Source organism: Apus apus, chromosome 1 (genome assembly GCF_020740795.1).
Source record: "Apus apus isolate bApuApu2 chromosome 1, bApuApu2.pri.cur, whole genome shotgun sequence".
NCBI classification, from domain to species: domain Eukaryota; kingdom Metazoa; phylum Chordata; class Aves; order Apodiformes; family Apodidae; genus Apus; species Apus apus.
Window position 1 is genome coordinate 143,437,662 of NC_067282.1, and position 27,447 is coordinate 143,465,108.

The 27,447-nt window shown below is 43.3% G+C and overlaps 1 protein-coding gene across 7 annotated transcripts in view; it reads left to right on the top strand.

Moving 5' to 3' along the window:
• The first annotated feature begins 10,412 nt into the window (after positions 1 to 10,412).
• BICD1 (BICD cargo adaptor 1) overlaps positions 10,413 to 27,447 on the top strand; it is a 174,934-nt gene continuing 157,899 nt past the window's right edge. For all 7 annotated transcript variants that reach the window (XM_051635400.1, XM_051635426.1, XM_051635391.1 and 4 more), the window contains exon 1: positions 10,413 to 10,643. In XM_051635400.1, coding sequence (XP_051491360.1) covers positions 10,431 to 10,643 — 213 coding nt within the window. In that variant the 5' untranslated portion in view covers positions 10,413 to 10,430. The remainder of the gene's footprint in view (positions 10,644 to 27,447) is intronic.

The following is a 27,447-nucleotide window of genomic DNA, read 5'->3' on the forward strand; positions in this document are numbered from 1 at the left end:
CCTTGCAGAGAGAATCTGTGACAAGTTTGCAAATCAACCTTCCCTTCTGCATCCAGCAGCAGTAAATTGCCAAATCTCTTAAAATGTAGCAGCTGCCATTTTCTCACAGTAAAATAAAGTAGGGAGGAGAGGAGGGTTAGTATTTAGTTTTCGCCTTTTAACTGGGCACTTGTATTGTCTTCTCCATGGTGGTGAATTTTCTCATTGAAGGGTGTTTACTGTTTATTCAGTTGCTTTTCAATAACAGCTTTGAGTGATCAGCAGCAGACATCAGAGCAGCTGGAAGTCAGGCAGAAGCACATTTATTTTCCCATGGTTGTGCACACTGCTCCTAAGTGCCATCTTTCTTTCAGATAACTTTATGTCTCTATATGTGTTTGCAGAGATTATTCCACTCATATAGAAAAATGAGAGGATAATAGCTGCCTGAGCTTTAGACAGCCAGAAAACCAGAAGTATTCATGAACTTATTAATCTTAAAATGAATAATGAAGGCTAATAATTAGGCATAACATTTAAATAATATCAAGATGTACATACTACTTCTGCTCGTCAAAGCCAGCAAGAACAAGAGGTGTGATCAGAGACAATGTCAGTAACAAAACGGAGATATTCTGCAGGGCTGTACAGTCTGGCTCCATGGCTACAGTATGAGGTTTGCATGGACTTTGCTTGTAACTGGGTTTTCAGAAGATATTAATACTCGCTTGTATTCAATGTAGGACACTGAGGAGCAGTTACTTTGCATGTTGTCCTATATAACTGAGTTGTTTCAACTTTTCACAAGCCTATTTTGGGACTTACCAAGAGCTGAGCAGAACTACAGATCCGTTTCTTGTCATGCTGCCTTCCATGAACAGAATTACTCTCCCTTCTATCTTCTCCTAAAGAAACCACATTCACATTTGCCATTCACAAGCTGCCTCTGAAGCTTTTCCACATAGGATCTCCAGGAGCTCATGGGGGAAGCAGCAGCAGATGGGTTCCTTGCATCAAAGGAATTGCCATCTGTTATTTCTCTGCCAGTTTTGCACAAAATTGGGAAAAAATTTAATTGTTTCTGCTGTTCTCCCTTGATCCTTTGCTGCCCAGCTGGGCAAACAAAGGCAGGCAAATAGCAGCATTTCCCTTGCCTTTTCCCCTGGTTGTACCAGGAATTCCTGTAAGCAACGGTTACATGCAGCACCCAAAAGTGGTTATACCCTCCCCTCACAGACTCCCCATGCCAAGCTCTATCTGCTGCACTTTCAGGAACTCCTAATCATCCAAAAGGAATGAAAAAAGCCTCAGGAGATGACCTCACAGGAACTCCCAATTCACTTTATTTCCCCCCTCCACCTCCCCCAATGGTATTATTAGGAAAGTCTCTGGCACTGTGGGCTTGTTTTAGTCTTCTACGGTTATACTACATTGTTGTTTCCCAACTGGAAACATCTGGATAGCTATTGTTAAAATACAACACAATACCTTGCCATATATCCTTATTGAAAAGACTTTATTTTGTAAGGAAAATGCTTCACCCAAAAAACCATACTGTATTTCCCACTAGGAGAGCTCTAGGAATTCAGTCATGTTTTCTGGTCTGTACGGTCAGGATTGGCAACTGCAGCATTCTCATTACGTCTTGCTAATTTGCAGGGTTAGTTACAGTTCATCTATCCTGGGCCTCACAAGTTCATTCAATAATCTGTGGTTTTTTTGGTGGGTTTTTTGGTGTTTTTTTTTTGTTGTTCGGTTGTTCTTGTTTGTTTGTTTTTATTACTATTATTTGTTTTGTTTTGTTTTGTATTACTTTTGTTTTGTTTTTAAATAAAGCTCTTGGTTGTAAGGAAAAACTGGAACTAGAGACCAGCCAGTTTTGGCCTGGCTCAGAAAGCATCAGGAAAATAGAAATAGCACAAAATACTGTGGTAACAATCCACAAAGAAAAATCTCTCAGGATTTTTTTAAATGGGTTTCAATTTTTATTTTTAAGGGTCAGATGTGACAATACAGAATTCACACAGAATAACTTTATGCAGTACTTGTTTCATGCAGTACTTGTTTCAGCCATTCCAATCCTTGTCTGTGTGTTGGATGATGTGATTATAATAACAAGAAGAATTTATATTCTAAATGCAATTATTGAAAAGAAGTCCTAGACAGGTTTTTGAGTCATTAAGCTTGTGATACCCGGTTCTGTTATAGGCCAAGCATTTCACCCAAGTTGTGCAAAGAATAAGTGGAAAAATTCACACTGAAGTAAATCTCCTCTTCAAGGTCTTAATCTCCTAATTGTGTTTTGACTCTTCTCTTTATCTGAGGAAAATAACTGTAGCTTTGGTCCAGATGCCTTCTTTGTAAGCCTTTATTTTAGTATTTTGAATACATCCAACCTTTTCTGTATTAGACATTTTGACAAAAATCTAATCAAACTTAAATTCATGGGATAGTACCGTAAATCTGGCCCCTTTCCCAAATGCCACACTTGCTTTATAGAAACGTAATGTATTTTTCTTTGTGTGTGTTCTACATTCATGATAATGCATGTTTAGCAACTTCATTTGAAAGAAGACCACAACTAACCTACTGCTAAGTGCTGAAATATTAGCTTATAGGTCTTTTAAAAAAAGCTAAGTCAAATGCCTTTTTAGTGTATGAGTCAAATTTTCCTAATATTATCAACACACCATTATAATTAGATTTCACAGAAAAATGTCAGTTTCTCTCTCAGCCATCATTGTCTGTATAGGTTTTTAGTCATTGATGCATGATAAGAAATGTAAGGCAAATGCTAACTTTAGCAGAAATGAGTGCTTTTTGAAGCTGTATTTAATAAATGTACTGCAGATCCTAGGCTTTCCATTTCAAGACAGGGCACATAATTATATCCAATTTCATTACTCTCCCACACTAATCACTTCTGAGGAGAAAAATCAGTTAAAATGGGACCATAAGCTGCAGTTTGATCCTTATTTCATAGACAGTTCCCATTTCAAACAGGGGATTTATTTATTAACGTGATTTTGCCAGCTGCTTTTGCCCATGGTGGTGTAGTAGGAGGAAACCTGGGAACTGGGCAGCTCTGCACATCCACTTGTTCCAAAGGCATTGGCAGGGACTTGATGTAACCAAGAGGAGACTGGAGGAACAATGTATTGCCAATGTATTGCCTCATTGCACTTCCCAGAAAGACACCAAAGATGACTGAGCAATTGCTTTGCAAGAGCCTGGAAAAAAAAAAACAAAAACAAAACCACTTTGGTTTAAAACCAGCCAGGGTAGAATTGGCCAGGGTAGAACTGGCAAGAAAAGGGGGCATTGGACCAGTCTGTTTCTGCTTTAAGAACAGCAGTTGGCTGGGTGGGTGAGCAGCAGTGGGAGGTTTGGGTCACCACTGCTGGGGCAAAAAGGGGGAGGAACCACACAACCCCTGAGGGCAAAGCCCTTCATTCATCTCCACAGGTACCTACCCAACTCGGAGGGTTGCTGTTGATGGCTTGGTGGCAATGTGGCAGCTCTGCCTGGGGGTGCGGGAGAGCAGCAGGTGGGCTGTCTGACAGCCATGGGGAGAACTTCTGCGCTCCTCGGGCACTCGTCTGAGGGGTACCAGTGTGGCAGAGCCCCCAGGCTGGTGCTGGGTTGGTGGGGACTGAAGGTAGCTGTGGTGGGAGGGAGGTGGCCGTTACCCAGTAGGTAGAGCTAGGAGCTGCAGTCAGCAGGCAGGCCCAGAGGAATTTGAGTTACATGCAGGTTTTGGAGTATTTCTGCTTAAAAACCTCTCAGTTGTCATGATGGCAAAAAATTAACATGGTGTTAGCATGCTGGGTTGGAGTTAAAAGTGGCAAATTCAGCTGTGTGCAGTGAAGAAACTCCCTGATTTGATCCTGCTCTCTGGGAACGAAAAATTTTTAGACAAAGAGCAGTTGATAACACATTTGTATGACGTTGTGCTTCCATAGAAATAGTCACAGGGCGTTTTGGAGGAGGATATTCAAAATTATCTTGGCTTACTGAATAAGTGATACGAAATCAACAAGATGAACCTCAGCAGAGATAAATGCAAATATGTAAGTGGCTGGAAAAGCAGCAGGGCAAGAAAAGATGCTGAAGCTATGGTAGACCACAAAGTACATGCTAATTAACAATGTGTTGTGGTTTCTTAAAACATAGGGTGGAGTACTAGAAGTGTTCTGCTGGCAATGTTGGAGATACTTGACTTGTGTTACTCAGTAGTGGGGAAGCTTTCACCTGGGAGGGATGATGATCAGCCTACAAGAAGAAGAAATAAGACAGTTCAGGAAAGGCCATCACAGCTCTGGATGGGATCAAAAGGGATGATTTACAGGGGCAGACTGAGGTGCCTGAGGAAAAGCTGGAAATTTGCTTAAGGAAGAAAAGAGAAAACAAGCCAGGCTTCAAACACTGAAGAAACTGATTAAAAAGGCATGGTGTTTGCTGAACAGGAATGGATCATCATGATATGTAGTGAAAAAAGTTTAAACTCTCCATTAGAAAAGCTTCCATTTGTGATGGTGGTGAAATATTGGAAAAAGGGTTTGTAGACATATTATTGTGTATCTGTCACTGAGTGTTCTAAGAACATTTTAGATAACGTTAGCCATGAATGGTTTAGTTTCATTTGATCCCACCTACATGTGGAATCAGGTGCAACAACCCTCTAAGATGCCTTCTAGCCCTCCTCATCTCTAATGCAGAAACAGAGAGGTTTGGAACTTCTCAGGAGTGAGCGGCAGGTGAAGACAACAGGGAGGGACCATACGAGAATGGGGAAGGTATGAAGTGGAACCAGTGAGCAGTGGAGACACTGTCCCACTGGTCTGCTGAAGCTCTTGAGGGGGGAAATGGAGCTGAACTCATCACTGCTGGAAGGATCTAGTCCCTCAAACAGAAGCTGCCTTGGCTCTCCATGTCACCTGTCTCTCAGTTGGCACAGCAGTGGGTGCCTGGGGCTCTGGCAAAAGTTAAAAGATGTTTCAGGGTATAGTTATTTTTTCCTCATCTCTGCTGCCCTACACAGCTGGCTACTTTGCAGTCTGCCTGAGCCCTGATTGTAATGATTCTCTGGGCAACGGATGCTTCTGCTGCTCATTTGAGAGAAACTGTGTTCTCCGTTCTCCTCCTGGGTTTAAATCTGTCTGGTAAGGAACAGTTTCCACTGTGACACTGATTTATCTAGGCTAGATGGCTGAAGAGCTGTTTGGACAAAGTTTACTAAGTGAAGAGGTCTTCCTTATGTCACAGGAACATGCCTATTAGGTTAAATTGGCATAATAAGACTGTCTTTGCTTCTTTCAGCATTTTTTTAATTATTATTTTTATTATTCTGTAAGGCTCTGCATAGAGTGGAAGAGCTGTGTGCTGGGTCTTGAGCCCGGGGGCTATGCTGTCAATTGAAAGATTCAGTTGATGTCTGTGGAGCTGAATCAAGACCCACGTGCAACACTTGCTGAAAGCAAGATCCTTTCAGGCTGAGGCAGTATTATTCAGTCTAACAGAATAATAGTTTACATTATTTGCTATTGTATATAGCTTTTTTAATACTGCAAGTATCGGTTTGCTGCTTAGTTCTTGCTGTGTTTTCTAAATGTCCTTATGCTTTATTTTTTGTGTAGTTTTCTTGCAGAACTCATTTTTGGTTCTCTAATCCCTGCTTAGTACACACAAAACGTCCCACTAACCATTTATGTACAGTTATTTTTTGTGATTTCCTTGTTGAGGTGTTCTGGTTTATCCTGTTCTTCCTTTTGGATTCTGTATGTTCTACCTGAGTAGTTTTCAACCTTTTTAGGTTTTTGGGGCCCCAAATTATTCTAGTGGGGATCCAGGACCCTGTATACCAAATTTTAGTCCACCAGACAATAGGCTTAAAAAAAAAAATAATTTATTTTCCTTTGCAGATCCTCTAAAGGCAGTTCACTGAGGACCCTACTGTTTGAAAGCCCTCTTCTGAATACTGACACTCATGTTAATCAGCATAACATCATTACTTTTCATTATATGCATTATTGTTTTTTAGCTCCTCTGCTTAAGTTTCTCTTAATATCCTCTATAAACTAATTTTCTTAAAACCTTTTACCAGTTCTATTGCACTAGGATCTTTAAATTTATTTTAAAATTTCATTTTCTTCCTATTGCTTCCCTTTTATCTCTAGGCTGGTCATTCATTACAAATGTGGTGCTTGTAATCAGTATAAGCTTTGGCAGCATAACAGCCACTTATTTCCAAACCAGACCCAGCACAGTTACTGCACCACCCTCCCTCAGTGCTCTTCCCCTCTTTTCACTTTCAGGAAACCAATCCCATTCCTGTTAACAATGACAGATTGGTCCTAATACTTTTTGTTTATTTGTTTTCTTCTGGCCATTCTGATGAGCCTGCCAAACACGACTAATTAGCAGTTGTTAGATTTGGGCTCTGGTCCTCTGAAATGCTCCATACAAATGGATCAAAGTGATTTCTGTAGGTGCAGTGATTGAGCCATCTGCAATTTATAGTACAGGGTGGCTTTTATAGCTGCATTTCCACCGAGATGTAGAACCAATAATTAATTTTGTATAGGTCATTATATGCTTCTTAAATGGTTTGAAATTTGGAGCAAGATTTGGACTGTATAATTTTGCCTATTCTTGAATATCCAATTGTCTCAAAAAATGTGTAATCAGAAAAGGATTTTTTGGTACTGGAACCTACTACCCTTAGTTTAAGAGTCTACCAACATCACATGCCAGAAATTCAAAGGGCAATTTCTGCCCATGAAATGGATGCAACCATAAGGAGGCTGGTTTTATGAGGGTATGTAGAATGTCACTAAATGGCTAAAGACTGGTTTGAAATATTCATGTGAAAGGGACGCAGCAGGGCAAAATGAAGGAGAAATAATGCAGGGTGATATGCCAACCTTTAACAAAATCAGGGCATGTTTTTTGAGCTGGGAAGGCAGAAAATAAAAGACCACTGTAGCAGGACTTAAACCAATGTCAGGTGATGCATATCTAGGGAGTGACATTATTTAAAATGCTGATATGATTGTTTAGGGTTATCTTCACTGATAAGAATGTTCCTAAAGGTACCAGATCTGTGACCAAGCCCAGCACTTTGCCGTTGTACAGTCACTTGAATCCATAATTAAAGTCACTCCAGAAAGCCAGGAATCTCCATCACAGCAGGTCGTGTATTTTCAGTGATCAGATCCTCACTGGGGATCAACACTTCTTTAATGATGTTTTTCCCTGTAATTGAGATGCTATTTATAGGATGATCCATCCTTTCTCATCTCCACAGAGACAGGAATGAGGCAAACTGGAGCCACTTGTACCAGGGAAAGGTGCTTTAGTATTTTCCAGATCCATCAGTGACCTTAGTAGTCCATTATCAATATAGATGGAGTCTTGACTGTAGCATGTTGGTTCCAGTTTTAAGCCCTAAGAAAAGATACAGGTGCAAATGGCAGGATACATTTAATTCAATGTATACATCTGAATGTGTACATCTGTGTCAGGTCCTCTGTAGTCAGTGGAAAGAAAATGACAACTCTGGGGACGGCTGACTTCAGCCTAAAGAAAACTTCTAAAGCAGCAGACTTCTAAAACAAAAACAAATACCACCAAAGCAGTTTGATTTGATATTGCATACGTTTAAGAGTCACAGTATAGAGCAAACAGGTACTAATGATGGCAAATCATCGGCGTGCTGTGTGTTTCAAGTAGCTACAGAACCTTCAGTTTCTGGAAAATTTTACACAGCCACTGGAAACTTCTGTACTGTGCACAATATCTGGACTTCACGCCTCCTTCCAATTTTAAAAGGAAAGATTCTCCCTAACTTTCTTGTGAGGTATTACAAAAAAATGGACACATTTTAACAAGCCAAATTTCCCCTCTGGGGTGCAGAGGTTCAGACATGTGGTGAGGCTGCCCCTGGGTTGTGGGTGCCATTGTCAACTAAATAATGTTAAATGGAATTCCACTAAGGATAAATTAGCTGTAGTCTTCAGCCAGTTTCCACACTGTCTTGACCCAGCCACCCATTTTCAGCACTGGTCTTGTGCTGTTTGCTTTTCCATCTGATCCTGACGGAATGTTCATGAAAGGCTTGCTTGCATGGGGGCTTAGGTTGAAAGCTGAGGAAGACTGGTAGATTAGAACTTGTAAAAGCTCTTGAGACATTTTGCTCCTGCTTTGGGTTTTGTTTTCTTGATTTTTTTTTTTTTCCTTCTGGTAAGTGGACTGTTTCACCCTCTTTTAAGAAAAGCATGGTGAGTTTAGTCATACAGTTTTAATTATGGTCAGAGTACTGGTGTTTTCCCCTGTTTTGACATTGATTCATTGACGAGAGCTACTCACTCTCCATACCTATTAATATTCACATTTTTTTCTTTCCTGTTAATATTCACACTTGCCTTGCTTCTACACTAGAATTTGTTAAAAATAGGCTTTTTTTTTTTTTTTGTAAGCTGCCTTCAAGATTGACAGAACATCTATTGACATCTATTGACAGAACACCTATTATCTTGCTATCTTCTTCCATTTATGTTCTCTAGGCAATGAGAAGTGTTTTTGTGGGCTAGATAACGTGTTAGTTATGTATGCATGCACATATATTTATAAAATACATATTACATACTATATGCATCTATTAAGACAACTAGTGTAAGTGCTTCCATTTGGATGTCTCAAAGCCCTTTGCTGAGGTGTCTAACCATTTTAACCTCTTTCTTAGATATGGGGAAGCTGAGGTAGAAAGGGGATGTGCCTTCCTTAAAATTGCATTAACAGGTCATCAAGGAAAGGGATCTGTGTCTTTGATTTCTAATACAGAGCTGCATAGGTGGGCTGTAGCCATTTTGTATATGTAACTAATTTTTTTTTAATTTTTCTTTTTCCTGGAAATTCTAACTCAGTTGTTAACCTTCAAAGAACTACTTTTGCTAGTATTCTAGAAATAAATAAATAAATAGATAGATAAATAAGTTTGCAAAGCATGAAACCCAACTCCTGGTAGTAGTTAAGAGCAAAACTTGGTCGGTATCAATAGAATCAGGTCTCTGTTTGCAGGCCACAGTCTGAAGAAACAGTAAATTCGGGTTCAAGACTCCTAGTAGCAAATAAAAAAGGCTGTGACATGGGACATTGTGACATCGATCCAGGATGAACTCACTCTGCCAGTTCAAATATGTAAAATGCCCCTAATCTGGTGTGTTAACTTTTCCCTGGCAGGCTTTGTATGAGATCAGTTGCTGTCTGTCTGCAGCACTCTCTTTTTAAGCTGGACAAGTAGCATCTGTCTTTCTGCAGCCAGCATAAAGCCAGCATAAAACTGACATAATCTATGCATCAGGTCCTCCGGTTAATTTGACAGAACAACAATGGTGTGACAGCATCTGATCTCAATCAGTTTTGTCCTGCTGTCTAATCGCTAGCGCAGAGATCTTGCACTAGTGGGCATGAAGTGTGGCCTCAGCTCAACGCCCCGATCCTGCTGCTGTTTCACGTCCATCTTTCCTTGCCCATTCCCACGTGCATTCACCGAGAAGAGGGAAGGGAGCGGGGAGCTCTCCCTTGCCAGTTTCCAGACTTGGCAGGGGAATACTTGAGGCTCTCCTCCTGCTCCCGCAGTTTTACCAGGCTGCACTGCCCTTTCTGTTTTGCCCAGCGCTGCCTCTAACGTGGCCATAGCTGCAACATGCTGAGAAAGACCAAGAGGCGCTAAAACCTCAGCAGGGCTGGCCAGCCCCGCTCGGCCGCCCGGAGCCCCGCAGGGGAGGGGGACGCGGGCGGAGGCCGCAGCAGCTCCGCGGCACATCAAGCGAGCGGATCCCGACGTGAGGAGCTGCGGGCTCCGCTGCAGCCACCGCTCCGGGTGCTGCTGCCCCCGCGCTTTAACGCTGCTTCCACCCTTCCTCGGCGGGAAATGCCAAACCTGAGGACGCTGTCATCTTAAAGAGCGCAGGGGAGGGACCGCGGCGAAGGGAGGCGGAGGTGCCGGCTCCCTGGGAGGAGGCGGGCGGCAGCAGCAGCATCTCTCCGGGAGCCGCCGCATCAAGGCGCGCTCCCGGCCGCCCCGCTCGCCGCCCCGGCCCCCAGCGCGCCGCCGCCTCCCGGGGCACCGGAGGGGCTCGCTCGGCCCAGCCGCCCCCGCCGCCGGTAGCCGGGGCCGCCGCAGGGCCGGGGGAGGAGAGCGCGGCCTCGCCGCCTCCCGGGCGGTCGGGGCAGGAGGGAGGAGGAGGAAGAGGAGGAGGCGGGGGGGCCGCGGCTGCGGTGGGGGCGGCCCGCCCCCGCGCTCGGCGGCGGCTGCCGCAGGCGGCCCCGGCCCCCGTCTCCATCGCCAGGCCGGCGGTGCCGGTGCCGGTGCCGCCCCTCGGCCGCGCCCGCCCCCCGGCTGGCTCGGCGGGCAGGCGGCGCGGCGGCGCGGTAGTGCCGGCGGGGCTATGGCTGCGGAGGAGGTGCTGCAGGGCGCGGACCATTACAAGAGCGAGATCGAGCGGCTGACCCGGGAGCTCTCCGAGACGACCCACGAGAAGATCCAGGCGGCGGAGTATGGGCTGGTGGTGCTGGAGGAGAAGCTCACCCTCAAGCAGCAGTACGACGAGCTGGAGGCGGAGTATGACGGCCTCAAGCAGGAGCTGGAGCAGCTGAAGGAGGTGAGCGAGCGCAAGCTTTTGTCTGTCCCCGCCGCCCCGCACCGCGCAGAGGTGCGCAGCCCCGCCGGGTGCGGGGTGATGCGGGGTCGCCCCACGCGCGTGTCTTCTCGGAGCCCCAGGCCAGCCCCCTGCAGGTGGACGAGCAAAGATGTCCGGGCCCCGGAGCGGCTGCGGAGATTGGTGGGGTGGGGAGGAGGGGTTTCCCGGGGCCGGAGGATCAGCTGGGACCGTGGGGTTTAGGACGGATTACACAAGACTGCAACCCCCCTGCCCTGGGAAACGTCCCTGGAGCCGGGGCCCGCTCCAGCCCCGGCCGCCGGGAGCCACAACTTCTTGGTGACAGGGATTTGCAGCACTGGACGATGCCTCCAAGCGTGCCTGCATCCTCCGAGGCTGTTTTAGGAAGAGGAAATTAAACAGCCCGAAGGATGCGAGCTGAGTAAAACCTGGTACATAAGGAGTCGGGATCTATGTAAACAGTTGTCTGCAGTGCGTGAGAAGAGAGACAATTCCTTTGGAAGTTATTTATAGACCTGCTCGATGCTTACCAGTCAGGGAAGTCGCTGCCGTTGAGAGGGATAAAGTAGCCATACAGTAGTCCTGAGGTCACCCCCCATCAGAGCAAATTAAATTTATGCGTCATGCTGAGAGGTTAAAGCGTTTGATCGGAGAGGTGGTTCTGGTTTATCTTTCAAATGTGTTTTTGTAAGAGCCGAAGTGCAAACCAGGGGACTGCTACACCTTCCCTCCCAGCTTTGCTAAACACGACTCTGAAATAATATCACTCTTCCTGTTCATCATTAAAGGAGGTAACTTGAGATTGATACAGTGCACATACCCGGGAGCTCCCGAAGGGGTGTGTGTACACACGTATGCAGCACTTGTGCCTCTACATTTCATGCTATTTTTATACTGACTTTGAATGTAACTAGTTACATATTTTGAAAAGAGGAGGAGAGTAAGTATCAAACAGATAGTCTGCCAAATTCAAAAGGTATGGGTTTTTTTCCAACAGAAATACATTGCTATACATAATGTGAAGAAATTCTGTTCAGTTAGAAATCACAAACATACTCCATATTGAGGGAATGAACTTAGATTGTGTATGAATATATTCTTTAGAATACTAAATTATGCACTTTTACAAGTATTTTTAATAAAATAAAGGTTTCATTTTACTTGCAGGTAAATGAGTTATGCTACAGACTTGGTTCAGTTTCCAGAAGAGTTGAAAAAAATTCTATTTTCAATAAGAAGAATAAAGCTGTTTTTCAGAAAAACCTATTGATCTCCTTAAACTTGATCTCTGCCTCCCCACCCCCCCTGAGCCTATGCAGGCTTAGGACTTTGAAACCAGTAATCACAGATTCAGGGATAGAGATACATAACTCACACTGGCATGAAGGCAGTGTTATTTGGAATGACCTAGCAGTGCTAGAGGAATAGGATTAAGGAGGGAAAAGTGCAATGCAAATTTTTAGGGAGAGGAAAGAGAAAAATAATAAAAAAAGAGAAATAAGCAGAGCTATTACCCATTGCACTAATGTACAAAAGAAGACTGATGAGAAACCAGGACAACACATGGGTGCACACAGCTACAGATAAAAGGGATAGTTCAAGGAATTGAGTTGAAAATATTAAACCAGAGGGACTGGTCAACAGAATTAACTGAAGTTAATCAAAGAAATCAAAGATGGGCACAAATTCTCTTCCTGTTTACCTCTCCCCTTGAAGTCAATGGGCCTGCATGGTCTGCAGCCCAGCATGTCTCCCACGGGGCTGTGCCTTTATGCTGTGCCAACCACAGCATGAACACTGAGGATGTCCACGAAGAGGATAAATCCTGTAGCTTGCCTGATGCCAAGCAAGAGTGGAGCCTCTCCAGTTTCCAGTTCAGAGCCAGACCTCTCAATTCCAGAGCTCTCCATAGCTGCAAGTAGGGCATTTCCATCTCCCACTTAGGATGCAAGAGATTTTTTTGGTTATTTTTTATTGCTTCTAACACAAATAGGAGAAACCACACCAATTCTTACTGCACATAAAGCCCCGCAAAGGAGAATGTGCTCATCTCCCTTCCTGTTTCTGTAATCAATTTTCTAAGCTTCTCTGTTACCACCTCTATTATGCTTGTTCCCTGAGCACAGATTAGACTCCTAACTGTGAGGCACAGGCAAATGGTACTTCTGGTGACACTAGCAAGGCAAAATTAGGTGGTTCAGGCAAAGTGCCTTCTGAAGACAGACCCTTCAGCTCTCAAAGTGGTAGAAGAAATCCAAAGATGGCTTTTTTTTAGTAAGGCTTCCTGCAAAATAAGTGGACAACGGTCTTTTGTGTGCCACCTCCATGAGGCCCTGCAGAGGATGTGCTGGATGACTCTGCTCAGCAAAGTGGGACACCAAAATGCTGTGAGTGACTGATGGGAGCTCAGAAGATTCCCAGTCTGTCAGTGAGGGTCTGTGCTTCTGCTCTTACCTCGCTACATCTGCAGCCTCTCTGAAGTCATGTTGGGGTGTAGAAATTAGGCTTCGAGTTTGTGCTGAAACAAATAGTTTATCTCTTCATGAAGAATTGTAGGTGCAAGAGTATGGGCAGGATTACTCTTAGGACTACTACCTCTCCTTCTGTGGACCTTCTCTAAACAGATTCACTCATTGGGATCAAATTTTATTAGAATCATAGAATCACTGAGGTTGAAAAAGACCTCTAAGATCATCAAGTCCAGCCATCAACCCAACCCACCACCATGCCCATTAAACCGTGTCCCAAAGTGCCACATCTGTACAATTTTTTAATGCCTCCAGGGATAGTGACTCCACCACTTCCCTGGGCACCCTGTTCCAATGCTTGACCACTCTTTCAGTAAATTAATTTTTCCAACCTAAATGTCCCCTGGCACAACTTGATGCCATTTCCTCTTATCACTGGTTACTTGGGAGAAGAGACCAGTCCCCACCTGACTACAATCTCCTTTCAGGTAGTTGTAAGGAGCAATAAAGTCTCCCCTCATCCTATTGTGGCAAGGCTTCATATCTTAACCATTTAATTATTATCGTTTTCTGTTGTTAGGAGCTCATTGTATTTGCTCAGCAAACAGAACTGCCCATCTTTAACTACTCAGTCATGGCTTAGCAGTCCGGCACCTGAAGTCTTCTCCCATGCTCCGTGGCAATTCCAAACTCCAGTGAACTTCAGTGGGGCCTTTTCCATATAGATTGGAATACAGAGCCTCAGAGATATGGTAATTTCCATTGTCGGAGAGTGAGATAGGGAAGGCTATTATAGGATGTTGAAGTAAAAGCAAATTGCAATACATTACATTAAATATTAATATTTGTATACAGGATATATGCTATCCACCATGCAATACGAGTTGTTTTAGTAACCTCTGATGTTTCCTATGCCTTATTCAGAGGTCTCTGCTTTAGTCTCGGACTTGGATGTTTTGGGCCATGAGACTGATTTACATTGCAAAAACTTTGAATCAGTAATGTAATAAGGACTTCTTCCAAATTAGAGCAGTTATTACACATGTAAGCTGTCCATGAATGACTTGAGACTTCTATCAGCTACTGACCTAACGTTTTAAAAAATGAACTGAATGACAGGAATGTGAAAAGTTATACTCTGTTGTGTTGACTTTAATAGCTTTCAGTGTTATGGAGTACTTGTGGTTGTGATGCTAGGCAAAGACTGCAATATTAAACAAAATATTATGATTTTTAAAGCTACATTCATTTTCATACTTTTTTTCCCCAGTCGTAAATTATATTTCCGTGCCTCACTCAATTACATCTCAAACTAGTGGAATTTTGGCCCTATGGTAAAAACGCTATCATTTTAGGGCACCTGTTCAGAAAGTTGCTTTAGAAGATGTGCCTTTTAACTTGCAGTCCATAAGAATGCAGGTAGTAAGACTTACTGCTATTGAGTTTGGGATTGAAGGTAGCCTGTTTTCACTGTTTTGTTGAGGTGGGAGTTTAATGATCAGCATGTTTTATGGAAGCTATTTTCCAGTGGTTTTAGTATTTGTGGTTTTACATGTTCAACTTGCATTTGCTGTAAGAATAGTGTTTGTTGTTAGTATTCATTCTTTTAAAGTGTAAAATAGCTTCATATGGATCTTTTTGCCTGAGCTAGCTGCTGTAGCTGTCCCTGCTTGAGCAGGTGGACTGGATGAGGTGATGCCAAGACATCCTTTCCAACCACAACTCTTCTATGATTCTGTGATTAGCTGCTGTGCACTGGTGGCCTGTCATGCTTTTAATGGCAAGAAATATCAGTCACTCCCAGTCGTGATAAAATGGGCATGAAAGGCAGCTTTGACGTCCAACTCTGCAAGGCATTTAGGCCTGGGAAATGCTAAGCAGAGATTTCTCTTTGGGAATCAAACAATGAACATAGTGGCTGAGTAGATGCTGCTGAAGTCCCTCTCCATGACTTCCTTTCTGTCTAATTTAGGCCATATCTCACATGACTTCTTGGCTTTTCTGTATTTCATCCTGTGGAGACAAGCTCTTCCCCTGAACTGCACGTAGACCTGGCTATCTGATTTCTAGATTAAAGATGCAGTTTGATGTTTGTACTACTTTAAACCCAATGATCTTGACAAATTATTGGAAACCAGGCAATTGGTGAGCAGCCCTATCCTTGGCAGGTCAAACAATCTAATTTTCTTTACTTCATGGAGATGTATCAATTATTATGAACTGTTTAGTCAGTTTAGTAATGGGGCTTCTGCAAACAATTCTTGGTCTGTCACTGAAAAGGGTCTTTGAAAAACAGAGCTGAAGTCCTCTCTGGCAGCTTCTTTTCTGTTCTGCTCCTTTCCTGCACTACTTTAATGCAGGTGATTCAAGCTTCATTTCCTCTCCCTTCTGACACGGGGCTGCCCCTCCAGCTCCTCCACTGTTCTCCAAAGTCTGTCGGCTGGAGTCACATCTCTGCCTCTTCTGTTGTTGAATTGTGCCGTTTCTGGGACTTTTTTGCATCCAAAAAAGGCAGACCCAGTTATAGCCCTGTTAAATGGGGATTGCTGTACACACCTGTCAGCATCACAGGATACTTAGAAAAGTGTGAAGTGGCTCATAAATTCCAATGAGATGTTCTGAATTCTCCCCAAAGATGAATGTGTCCCAAATACATAACCAGAAACTTGTGAACTGATGCCATCTCAGTATATCTTTACACCTCCTTCCAGTGACAACATCTGTGGTCTTGTGCAAAACATTTTCAGTGTCTCATCCTGATCTCAACATTTTGTCCTTGGTGTCTCATCCCGCTGTGTCTCTCAGAAAGGCCATGCTGCCTAGCATCCAGCTCAGGCATGAGGACAGGGCAAGAGTGAGTGAGCTGGAGGGACTGCACTCGGATGCTGTCTGCTGTGCAGTCTCCTCCAGAGCCCAGCCAGCACTGGGCTCTGCCTCTTGAGGCATATGTTGCTAATAGAAGAGTTTTTACCCATTTCTCTTTCACATCTGGCCTCGTTAGGAGAACAGAGCAGAGCACTGTGGGAAACTGATACTTGGAGAAGGGAGCATGTGGAAGGCAATCTAAGAACTTCAGTGATTAAGTTGTTATGCAGGGGTTTGCACAACATCTGGATCCAGAATATCCCTAAGTGTCATTCATCACTGTGCTTCCCTCACAAGCACAGGTCTGCAACAAAAAGAGTCTGAAGATGTTCTGTGCGGTTCATTTTGGGAGGTATGCTTACCAGTAATGCCTTCACAAAATCAAACAGCAGCTTGCAAAGCTATTACAGCTCTTACAAGTTGGGGACTAACTGCCTGGGGAGTAGGCCTTTGGAAAAGGATTTGGGGATCCCAGAGGAGAGTGACCTGAACGTGGGCCAGCAGTGTGCCCTGATATTGAAAAGACTAACAGTATCCCAGACTGTTAGCAGCAGAAACATAGCCAGTGGGTCAAGGTAAGTGATTATTACTTTCAAATTGACACTTGTTAGACCCCATCTAGAAAACAGCGTCCAGGTTTGGGCTTCCCTAATACATGGAAGATGTGGATAAGCCAGATGGAGTTCAGCAGAGGCCCACAAAGATGGTCGAGAGGTGAAGCACTTGTCCTGTGAGGGACCTGGGCTCATTCAGCCTGGAAAAGATACGGCTGTGTGGGACCCATCAAGAACCTGAGCGTACCTACAAGGTGGTTATTGAGAAGATGGAGCCAAGCTTTTCATAGTGGTGCATGGCGAGAAGACGTAAGACAACTGGCATAAATTGAAAGTGGAGAGGTTCAGACTGTATTTAAGGAATTCTTAAAAGAATTCTTTTCCCATGAGGGCAGGCAATGCCATAGGTTGCCCAGAGTCGTTGTGCATGTCCTTCCATGGGGGTTTTCAAGCCCAAACTGAATACAGCCCTAAGGAACCCGGTCTGAGCTCAGAGCTGACTCTGCTGTGAGCAGGGGTTTGGTCTAGACAAGAAAGAAGGAAGACAGCATGGGACCTTGAGCACTGCAAGGTCTCTGAGGGTGCCCACTGTGCCCGGTTAAATTCCAGTAGCAGCTTGCTGTGAGTTCTCCAGTGTGAGACAGCAGGCTGCCTGAAACAGTGACCATTAGCAGAGCCACAGCCTCATTTACTTCATTTTCTCTTCTCATTTAGCCTGCATTGACCTGGGGTTACTAAAGGTGTAGTTTGCTGTGCTCATCTCTCAGCAAGACAACCCTGCATCTCCCTGTATCATTCCTGCCCCTGTTGTGCAACTGTTTTATGTTGTCATACCAGGGTAGAAAACTGACCTCAGATAAACATAACTGAGGAGGGGGTGTATGCTATCTGTAACCCAGATTGGTTCCATGATCTTGTTCATCAAATGTTCCCATAAACCATTTTACTTGTATTGCCAAAAAGTTGCCATGAGGATAGGAATGAACGCTGAGGAAAGGGAGAGACAGGATGAACTGCTTAAACAGATACTGGTGTTCAGAGATGCTCATCAAATTATGGCAGGATTGCTTCTGTAAAGAGGAAATGAATTAGCCTACAGAAAACATAAACAGCTGAAATCATCTTAGGGGAAATTAGGGCTGTTCTTGGAGCTCTGGCAGCATGCAAAGAAAATTGTAGATGAACCTTTTTTTTTTTTTTTCCAGAGACCTGTATGGCCAGTTGCTCTCAGTAGTTGCATTGTATCCTTCTGAGCCAGTATAGATAAGCATGAGATTTTTATACCTCCTCCAATAGCTAACCTTAAAACAATGCTAGTCAGCTTTAAACGCTGGGGGCTCACACACTCCTAAAATAAATCTAAATAGAGTTCAGTTTGTTTTCTCCCCACAGTTCAATTATTTTCTTAATTACACTCTCTCACCTAAGAAGTCTCTTTCTAATCTGAGGGATTCTGATTGAATCAGTCATCTGGGCTGAAATTCTCTGAGATAACTGGAAGCTGCAACTGGATTTTGTGTCATGGAAAAGTTAATTTTCTGTAGATTTTCTAGAAAATATTTGGTTAATACCAAATAGAAGATGACTGATTGAAGTGTTAATGGGTGAGCCAGGCATTATTATGTGTTCTTCCTGTCTAAGGTTCAAGAATGTAAGATTAGGGCTCACTGAAGAGATTTTAATCTAAAGGTCTGCATCTGTTTGGAATTAGGCCTTTCACAATGAATTAAAAAAACAATATGCTCCCATCTTTTCACCTTCATTTAGGTGTAATATTTTTTCTTCCCTTTGGTATTACAGGGTAGATTTTCTTTCAGTCTTTTTGCACAACAGCAGTCAGATCAAACACCTGGCTTTCTTGAAAGTGCAACTAGGGGCAGAACAATGGTGGAGAAAACAACATTTGGCATAAAACAGTAATTTGTGGACATTCATCATGGTAAAATGAGGCACATTCTCAAACTCAGATATACAAGAGTAAATTTTCACCTGGGCAACTTTTATGTGCCTTGTGCAATTGGCAGTTGGAGGAAAATACGTGAAAGATCATGTATTTTTCTGGCTGTATTGATGTCTTCCAGAAAAAGAGCTTTCTTCTTGAACAACAGTTTTTCAAATGAGCTCAGATATGTTTGTTCCTCAGCACTTTGTTTTCTATCACACTTTTGCACTGGTGTTTTGTTCAGGGAATAAAATCTGATTCACTGCTTTTTCTGCATTCCTCATGGCTCCTCTGCCTTATAGGACTTTGCTGCACAGTTGCTTTTGCTATAGATTTCCCTTCCATATTTGTGTGATACCTGAGGGGGTAATGTTTAATTCAATACTATTCTGTATTGTACATTTTTTCTTTGGGATGATTTTAATTTCTAATGGCAGAGGCTGAAAAGCATGCATTCATTTCTGCTGAACTGTCTTACATTTGTGGCATGACTTTCACAGTCCTTTCCTCATTTCCTAGTGAACTCAACACTACTTTATGGGGGAGGAGAGAGGGTACATTCCTAAATTAGCAGAATTGATATGGCATGTAGACATGAATGTGCCCTTTGTCCCTTTACCCAGGACTGCTTGCATCACTGGCAGCAGATGATTAGGAGGAGAAAACAGGAATTTTTCATACTGTACTGTGAAAAGAATTCATGAGTAGAGACCAGCTACAGATGGAAGTAGTTATGACTAGTCAGAGGGTGAAAAATGCATCTCAGCAAGGGCAGGTGCCTGAAGCTGAAGTAAGCAGAAAGAAATTAAGCCAGATTGCAGATCAGTGCTTTAATGGGACCTCTATTTCTTAAAATTATTAAAAAATAAGATATTTGTGTCTCTGAGTGTCTTTCACTGTGGAAGTTTAAATAGTAGTTAAATGGAAAAGCAGGCCACTGCCCTAAATCTGTTGTTTTGGGACAACCCTATGGAAACTATTAACCACTACAAGGCTTTCATTAAGACTGAAATTGGTCCATTCCTGTTTTCTGCATCTCTCTTGTGGTTCCCTCTCTCTCTGTCTGCAGCCTCTCACTTTCTGCCTCTCATTCTTGTACAGCATTTGTCTACTATCCATAACAGTATATATATATATATTTTTTTTTTTTGTCCTTGTTCTACATCTTTATGAGTGTTGATTTGCTGTTCCTTAAAGATATGGAGCTGAATTTTTTATATTGAAGACCCTTTTTGTCACTGTGTGAATGTAAGAAATCTGGCCATTTTTTGCAGACTAGACTTTACATAGCATGCTCAGATACTGTAATGACAAGAGAATCATAGAAATACTTGAAAATGTTGTTTTAACGTGGACTGAAAATTAAACAGAAGAGGACTTGTCAGATCTGCTCTGTAGCACCCTCACCCTTAAAATTATCCTTGGAAGACAACATTTAAGGTAGATTTAAAATCAGATTGGCTCAGTATGTGCACAGGAAGAAGATACTTTTTCATCAGGTTTTGCAAAAATCAAACTTAACAAAAAAAATTGTTTGTTTTCTGGGGTTGTTTGTTTTCTGGGCTGACTTCGGTCTCTTCAGGATGCTGGTTTGGAGAGTCCCTTGGGAAGCAGCCCTCAAAAACAAAGGAGTCCTGGAAGGCTGGGCTTACTTTAAGAATGAGATGATGAAGGCGCAGGAGCTGCTGTCCCTGTGTGCTGAAAAAGGAGCCGGCAGGGAAGAAGACCAGTCTGGTTGAGCAGGGAACTCTTACAAGAACTCAGAAATAAAAAAGGAGTCTATCAACTTTGAAAAAAGGGGCAGGTGAATCAGGAAGCATTTAAGGATATTGTAAGGTCATGTAGAAAGAGAATCAGAGATGCAAAAGCTCAGCTAGAACTTTATCTGGCCGTCTCTGTAAAGGATAATAAAAAAAGCTTTTATAAATACATTAATAGCAAAAGGAGGGTCAGGGAAAATCTTCATTCCTTATTGGATGAGGGAGGGAACTTAGTAATGGAGGACAAGGAAAAGGCTGAGGTACTTAACACCTTCTTTTCCTCAGTCTTTAACAGAAAGAATAGCTACCCTCAGGACAAGTGAGCTCCTGAGTTGGTAGACAGGGATGGGGAGCAGAATCCCCCTCCTGTAATCCAGGAGGAACTAGTTAGAGACCTGCTGTGCCACTTAGATCCCAGCAAGTCCATGGGTCCAGATGGGATTCATCCTAGGATGCTGAGGGAGCTGGTGGAAAAACTAGCTAAGCCACTGTCCTTGATTTATCACCAGTCCTGGCTGACTGGGGAGGTCCCAGATGACTGGAGTTTGGCCAATGTGACGCCCATCCACAAGAAGGGCCAGAAGGAGGATCTGGGGAACTCTAGGCCTGTCAGCCTGACCTTGGTGCCTGGCAAGATTATGGAGCAGATCATCCTGAGTGCCATCAAGCAGCATGTAGAAGACAACCAGGGGACCAGTTCCAGCCAACATGGGTTTAGGAGAGGAAGGTCCTGCCTGACCAATCTTATCTCCTTCTATGACGGGGTGACCTGCCTAGTGGATGAGGGGAAGGCTGTGGATGTGGTCTACCTTGATTTCAACAGGGCCTTTCACACAGTCTGCCAGCATCCTCCTGGAGAAGCCAGCAATCCATGGCTTGGACAAGTGCATCCTTCACTGGGTTAAAAACCGGTTGGATGAGTGGGCCCAGAGAGTGATGGTGAATGGAGCTGCATCCAGCTGGTGTCTGGTGACCAGCAGTGTCCCCCAGGGATCAGTACTGGGCCCAGTCCTTTTCAACATCTTTATTCATGACCTGGATGTGGGGACTGAGTCCACCCTTAAGTTCAAAGATGACACCAAGCTGGGGCGGAGTGTCGATCTGCCAGAGGGTAGGAAGAAGCTTCAGGAGGACCTGGACAGGCTGAGTCGATGGGCTGAGGCTAGTGGCATGAAATTCAGCAAGACCAAGTGTAGGGTCCTGCACTTTGGCCACAATAACCCCAGGCAGAGCTACAGACTGGCGAAGAGTGGCTGGAGAGCAGCCTGGCAGAGAGGGACCTGGGAGTACTGGTTGACAACCAGTTGAACATGAGCCAGCAGTGTGCCCAGGTGGCCCAGAAGGCCAATGGCATCCTGGCTTCTATCAGGAATGGTGTGGCCAGCAGGAGCAGGGATGTGATTCTCCCCCTGTACACAGCACTGGTGAGGCCTCACCTCCAGTACTGTGTCCAGTTCTGGGCCTGTCTCTTCAAGAAGGATATTGAGGTGCTGGAGCAGGTCCAGAGGAGAGCAACAAGGCTGGTGAAAGGACTAGAGGAAAAGTCTTATAGGGATAGGCTGAGGGAGCTGGGGTTGTTTAGCCTGGAGAAGAGGAGACTCAAGAGGGACCTTATCACTCTCTTCATCTACCTGAAGGGAGGTTGTAATCAGGTGGGGATTTGGCTCTTTTTCCAGGCAACTAGCAACAAGACAAGAGGGCATGGCCTCAAGATGCTCCAGGGGGAGGTTTAGGTTGGATATTAGGAAGCACTTTCTCATGGAGAGGGGGATTAGACATTGGAATGGACTTCCCAGGGAAGTGGTGGAGGCACCGCCCCTGGATGTGTTCAAGGAAAAGCTGGATGTGGCACTTAGTGCCACGGTCTAGCCCATGTGCTGGTGTTGGTCATAGGCTGGTCTTGGTGATCTTAAAGGTCTTTTCCAGCCTTGGTGATTCTGTGGTTCTGTGATTTATTTAATCTCAAACAGGAAAATTGATGCCCAGTGAAGTTAGTGCACTCAGTCCCTGTAATCAGTGCTGGGAGTGGGGCCTGTTATTGACACAATTCCATGCCCTCTCCATCACTTTTTCCCCTGGTTAACACCTGATTTACCCCTGCACTATACAGCTGTGTTAAATCCAGCTACACAGCCAGTAGTTTCCCAGTGCTGGCAGTAATATATACAACACTGCTTAACGAAGAAGCATAAAAGACATCCTCAGTTCCCGGTGTTAGTCGCATTTCACTTCAGTCACTTCTGGGGGCATTTCAACTGAATTATATACACCTCATCTTTCCTTCTAGTTCGTTTTTGTCTGTGTTGGTTTATTTTTAACTGTGATCTCTCAGAGCTCAGAGATGACACAGTTAGCAGGAGCAATGCTGTGCATTTGGTATGCACTCTTGGAAGTTTATCTGCACCGAACAGCCTCTTCTTGGTTCTCCATGTCACTCTGGATGGATTTAAATGTTGGTGTGCTGAGAATGAGCTGTGAAGTGCTGTTTGTCATCACTGAATAATGGCTGTATCGTAGAGGGAACCTGGAAGTTATTAACAGTTGCAGTTTTACTTCTGTTTTGGATCCTTAAAGGAAAACCAGCTCCTACAATTTGTAAAGCTCAGATAGGAAGATGGAAAAGGATCAGCAAGCCTCTAAGAGTAAAGATAGGAATTTGGGTTGGGCAAAGGGAATAGGTAGCTTGGTGAAATAGTTAATGTATAAAAGCTTGGCTGTTGGCCAAACATGAACACAACATGATTTGGATTTAGTCTTGCTCAGGACTCAAGTCTTATCTACGTATATCCACAAGGCAAGATGCAGGATGCAAAAATGCACTGAATCCTGGTCCTGCATTTCCAGCAAGGTAGAGCTCTCAATCTTTTGGCATTCAAGTTTTAAGAGAGCTAGAGTATTTGATATGGGAGAGTTCATAATTGGGATGAACTGTGTAGGCATAGCCTCTGGTTCTCAATTTGATGGCTAATCCAGGATACTTAACAACTATTGTCCTACTTGAATCTATTATTCCTCTTAAATGTGCTCTCAACAGCTTGTACTTCGTATATTTTTTAGTATTTATAAAGACAAATTGTTTTGTTTTGTGTGTGTTTTTTTGGTGGGTGGAAAAAGTATTTCTCATACCCTGAATACCTCACACAATCTTTACAAAGCATTAAAAGGCTGCACTGTTCTAGATAATTTCAGGTGTCTGCAGAGAAATGGCAAACATGAAGAAGTCATCTGAGTTTAGATAAGGGGAGCATTTGCATTCAGTCCTACCTGTCTTTGATAACTGCATGTGATTCCCACCTACAAACAGTTAGGAAATGTTTTATTTAAGCATCTCATGTGAAAAATGCCATCTCTAAAAATGTATCTTATATTCAGAATTGCACCTCAAGATGATTTATAGCAGGTATGACTTGAAGACCAATGTTGAAGTCCTGGCTACATGAGTAAGTCAAAGATAAAATCAGGCAATGATTTAATTGTTGCCCACCACCTTCTGGCAAACAGCACTGTCACCAAGATGTAAGTGATAAAATGTGTTACAAAGGCAGAATTCAGATTTCTTCCCACCAAAGAAGGGAGAGCTGGCATAACTATAATGATTTGATCTCAAACATGATCTTACTCTTGCAGCTTAATGAATTGTCATAGCTCAGCTGAGTTTCAGTGATTGATCACGTGCATGTACTTGCCTAGTCCATGTATCTTCCATCTACAGTAAGCTAAAAATGTGCACTAGATCAACTACTACTCCATGAAATCCCAGTCATAAGTCTGGGTTGTGACAAATTTTTAAGTACAATGTAAGGATATGGTAACAAGTGTTCTGTGAAATAAGTGTATGGTATATAACTATATATAAGCGAAGCAGCAGTTAGATGGACTGTAATTGTCTATATATACCAATATGGGGGGGGAGGCATGTGATGTCTGTTAGGAATGCATTACTTTGGGCATTAGGTAATTCCATTTCTTGGGCATTAGGTAAGTTTTTATTTTTCCTGCCAGTTAAAGGCCGAGCATTGCCATCTGATAACAAAACTTTCCCTTAAGATGCTGTAAGCTCAGCTGTGTAAAAATAGTAGCAAATCTGAAACAGCACAGTTGAGTGACAGCATTTTTTTCCAAGTATGCTGAATTTGAAGTTAAAATGATGGTTTATTTTCTTAAATGCTTACTATTCCTAAAATAAAATCCATAATAAAGTGATAGAACTGAATTATCAAATTTATATACCTGGAAATTTGGACCCTAAAATCTGTAATATAGTGATAGCAAAAACATCTGGTTTGCTTTATTAAGCAGGCTGAGCAACCTTGTATTAAAATGTATATTACTTCTTTTTGCCCACATACTTAAAATTACAGATCACAGTTGTCTCCGTGACTATATGTAGATTTTGGGCTCCTGGCTTTAAAACTTTTTGCTGTAACCTGCTTAACACTGCTTCATGATTTGTGATTTCAAGTATTTTCTGTCTTCTTGCTTGAAGAGAGAAATTTATTCAAGAATGGGAAGTGCAGTGACACCTTGAGCACAGCTTTGGCACTTGATGTTTGGAAAGTTCTTTACTTGCTGTTCCTTGGGCTGAGGTTTGATACATTCAGTGTCATTCCTGTGTTTTATGGCTGCTGAATTTGCTTTTGTAGCACATTAGACCAGTGAGAAGAAACTAAAATAGGCATGTAAGCCTTGTTTTGGTATAAATAACCCTTTCTCTGGGTGTAGCAGGAAGAGTTGCAGTTAAAGACTATGCAAGATTCTTCTTGAAATATGGCCCCTGGTTTCTTCACCGGTGAGAATTTTAGTTAGGCAGCCACAGCTGAAGCTTGCTCTTTACCCAAGGATTGGCTTGTTAAATATTCCACTCAGAAGAAGTGGATTTGGGAAAGAAGATCCTGAATTCTGCCCCAAAACCCTGTGGCAGAGACTCTGCTCCTACAACGCTCCCCAGCTCAGCTGTTCCCTTAGGCAAGCTCTTTGGTTAAGAGTGAGAGGCCTCTATTTCAAGTCTTTTATCAGTTATTTTTTTAGCAGAAAGTAATCTACTGCTTGGAAAGGAGTCCACAATCTCATAAGCAACATTTTTAGGAGCTTGCCATCCGATGCTTTATGCTGTCTGTGGAGAAACAGCTTTGTAAGTGACAGCGTTATGAACAGTCAGGCACTTCCAGGAGCACTGGCACTGGATGGCTGTGGGGGAGAAGCCAGAGGCAGTGAGTCAGCACGACCTTGGCTGCTGCCAGAGGTATGGGTACTGCATCCAGCCTCAGTGGTCATCAACATGGGTTGGGGTCTTTGGTGGGAAGAGCCTACGGTGAAATAAAATTCACTGGAGCAACCCCTGTTGGTGGATGTCTGACAGGTGTCATATCTACAGAGTAGTAATGAAAACTTAAGAATAAACCAGTTTGTAGTAATTAAGAATTAATTTTGTTAATAAAAAGATCTTGTTCTTTCTGCTCTGCTAAAGCAGAAACATTCTGAAAAATAAACCCACTTGTTTCCTGAGCTGTTTTGCTCACTAGATCTCAGCAGGTTGGGATAAATTGTTATTCATTGGGTGAAAGTAGAACCTGGGGATTCTATGATGCCTAGCACAGTGAGTTTCAAGCATATAACTAAGAGGTTGGAGATTTTATAGTGGAAATAGACCACCTTGTCAGGGATTTGCTATTAAGGAATAATAAGGGGAATTTACAGCAGCCCAGAAGCTGTGGAGAGATAGGTTGTTCAGCTATAATTTCGTAGGAAATCTGTGGCTAAATCACAAAGATAACACAGATATTTTTTTCTTCCAAAGATCCTTCAATTTAAAAAAAGCTGCTCAACCATAAAGCCAAAGCAATCAACTGCCCTGTACTCTCTGACCAGAGTGTGCACTGGTCCTGTGAGGTCCTTCACACTGCTGCCAGCGTGATCAGTAAGGCCATTTAGGAATGGTGTTGCTGGTAGTTTTGCTACTGTAAAACAATCGAAACTTAAGGACAATTGAGGATGAAAAACATATGGAAATCTCTTTGGTTTCTTAATCCATTATTTGGCAGTGTTTCAGTGGTGAAGCCCTTGTCATTAAGAAAGCATCAGCAGCTCTTTTCCTGCATCTCTGCCTCCTGTGGAACTGCCCCCTTCACCTTACTGCCCTTTTGTGGTCCCTCTCCCATGTACTCTGGTGATCCCAGAGTCCATCACAGTCTCTCACCCCCTGCTGAGCTTTCTGCTCTGCCCTCTTTCCTCTGGAAGCTGACCACTCCTAGTTACCATCCCAATTTTGTAACAGTCTTCCTACTCCTTCCCACTCATCCCTTTCCAAACCATGAGTTTTCTCTGCTGTGACTGAGATTTTCACATCAGCATTTACTAATCCCTAGAACTGGTTGAAACACTTCATTTTTCTTTGCTCTTTCCCCATGTCTATTTGTTCATCTCAGGGGGCGCAGACCAAATTCCAGCCGCCTCTCCCTGCAAAAAATGCATCTCTCCTCGCCTGCCATCTCGGAGTAGCCTCACCCCACAAAGTACCCCTTGTTCCTACTGCTGCCTGGGGAAAAGTTAAATGACACTCTTTACCATATCAAGCTCTGGCATGTGGAATGTCCATTATAATAAGAATATGTGGAAATCTTCATTGAAATCTGTGAAGTGTGACTTCTGCAGTTCCTTGGGAGCTTGGGCTGGCTAAAATCTCCCACGGGTACCTTGAACATTGAATCAGGCTTCTTGCAGAGCTGGCAATGGTTTATGTGAAGCTTGTAGAGAGTGAGCTCTGTGGGGCAAGGCCTGTTCTTGCCTGCCTGTTTGTATTGAATATAACACAGTGAGCCTCTATTCTTGGCTGGGACAATTAGATTCTATGGCAATATGAGTAATTAATAATAATAATGGGGCCTCTTCTGTGGAGGGGCTGTTAGAAATAATTTCCTTCTGCCAGTTGCTTCTCTAGAATGTGGTTTTGAACTCTGAGATCCTGAAAGAGATAACCGAAACACAAGCAGCTGTCACAAACCTTTAGCTTTGTTTGTGTAGGCACTGGTGGAAATTCCTGAAACTAACTTGTCAAATGGCTCACTGGTTTGTGCATCTTTTGTTGCAGCATCGAGCTCTTATGCAATGGACCCTTGTTTGATTAAAGACCCTTCTCACTAAGAGTGGCTTTCAACTGTCGCTTTTTTTAATAAGGGGAAAAGAAGCAAAATCATCCAA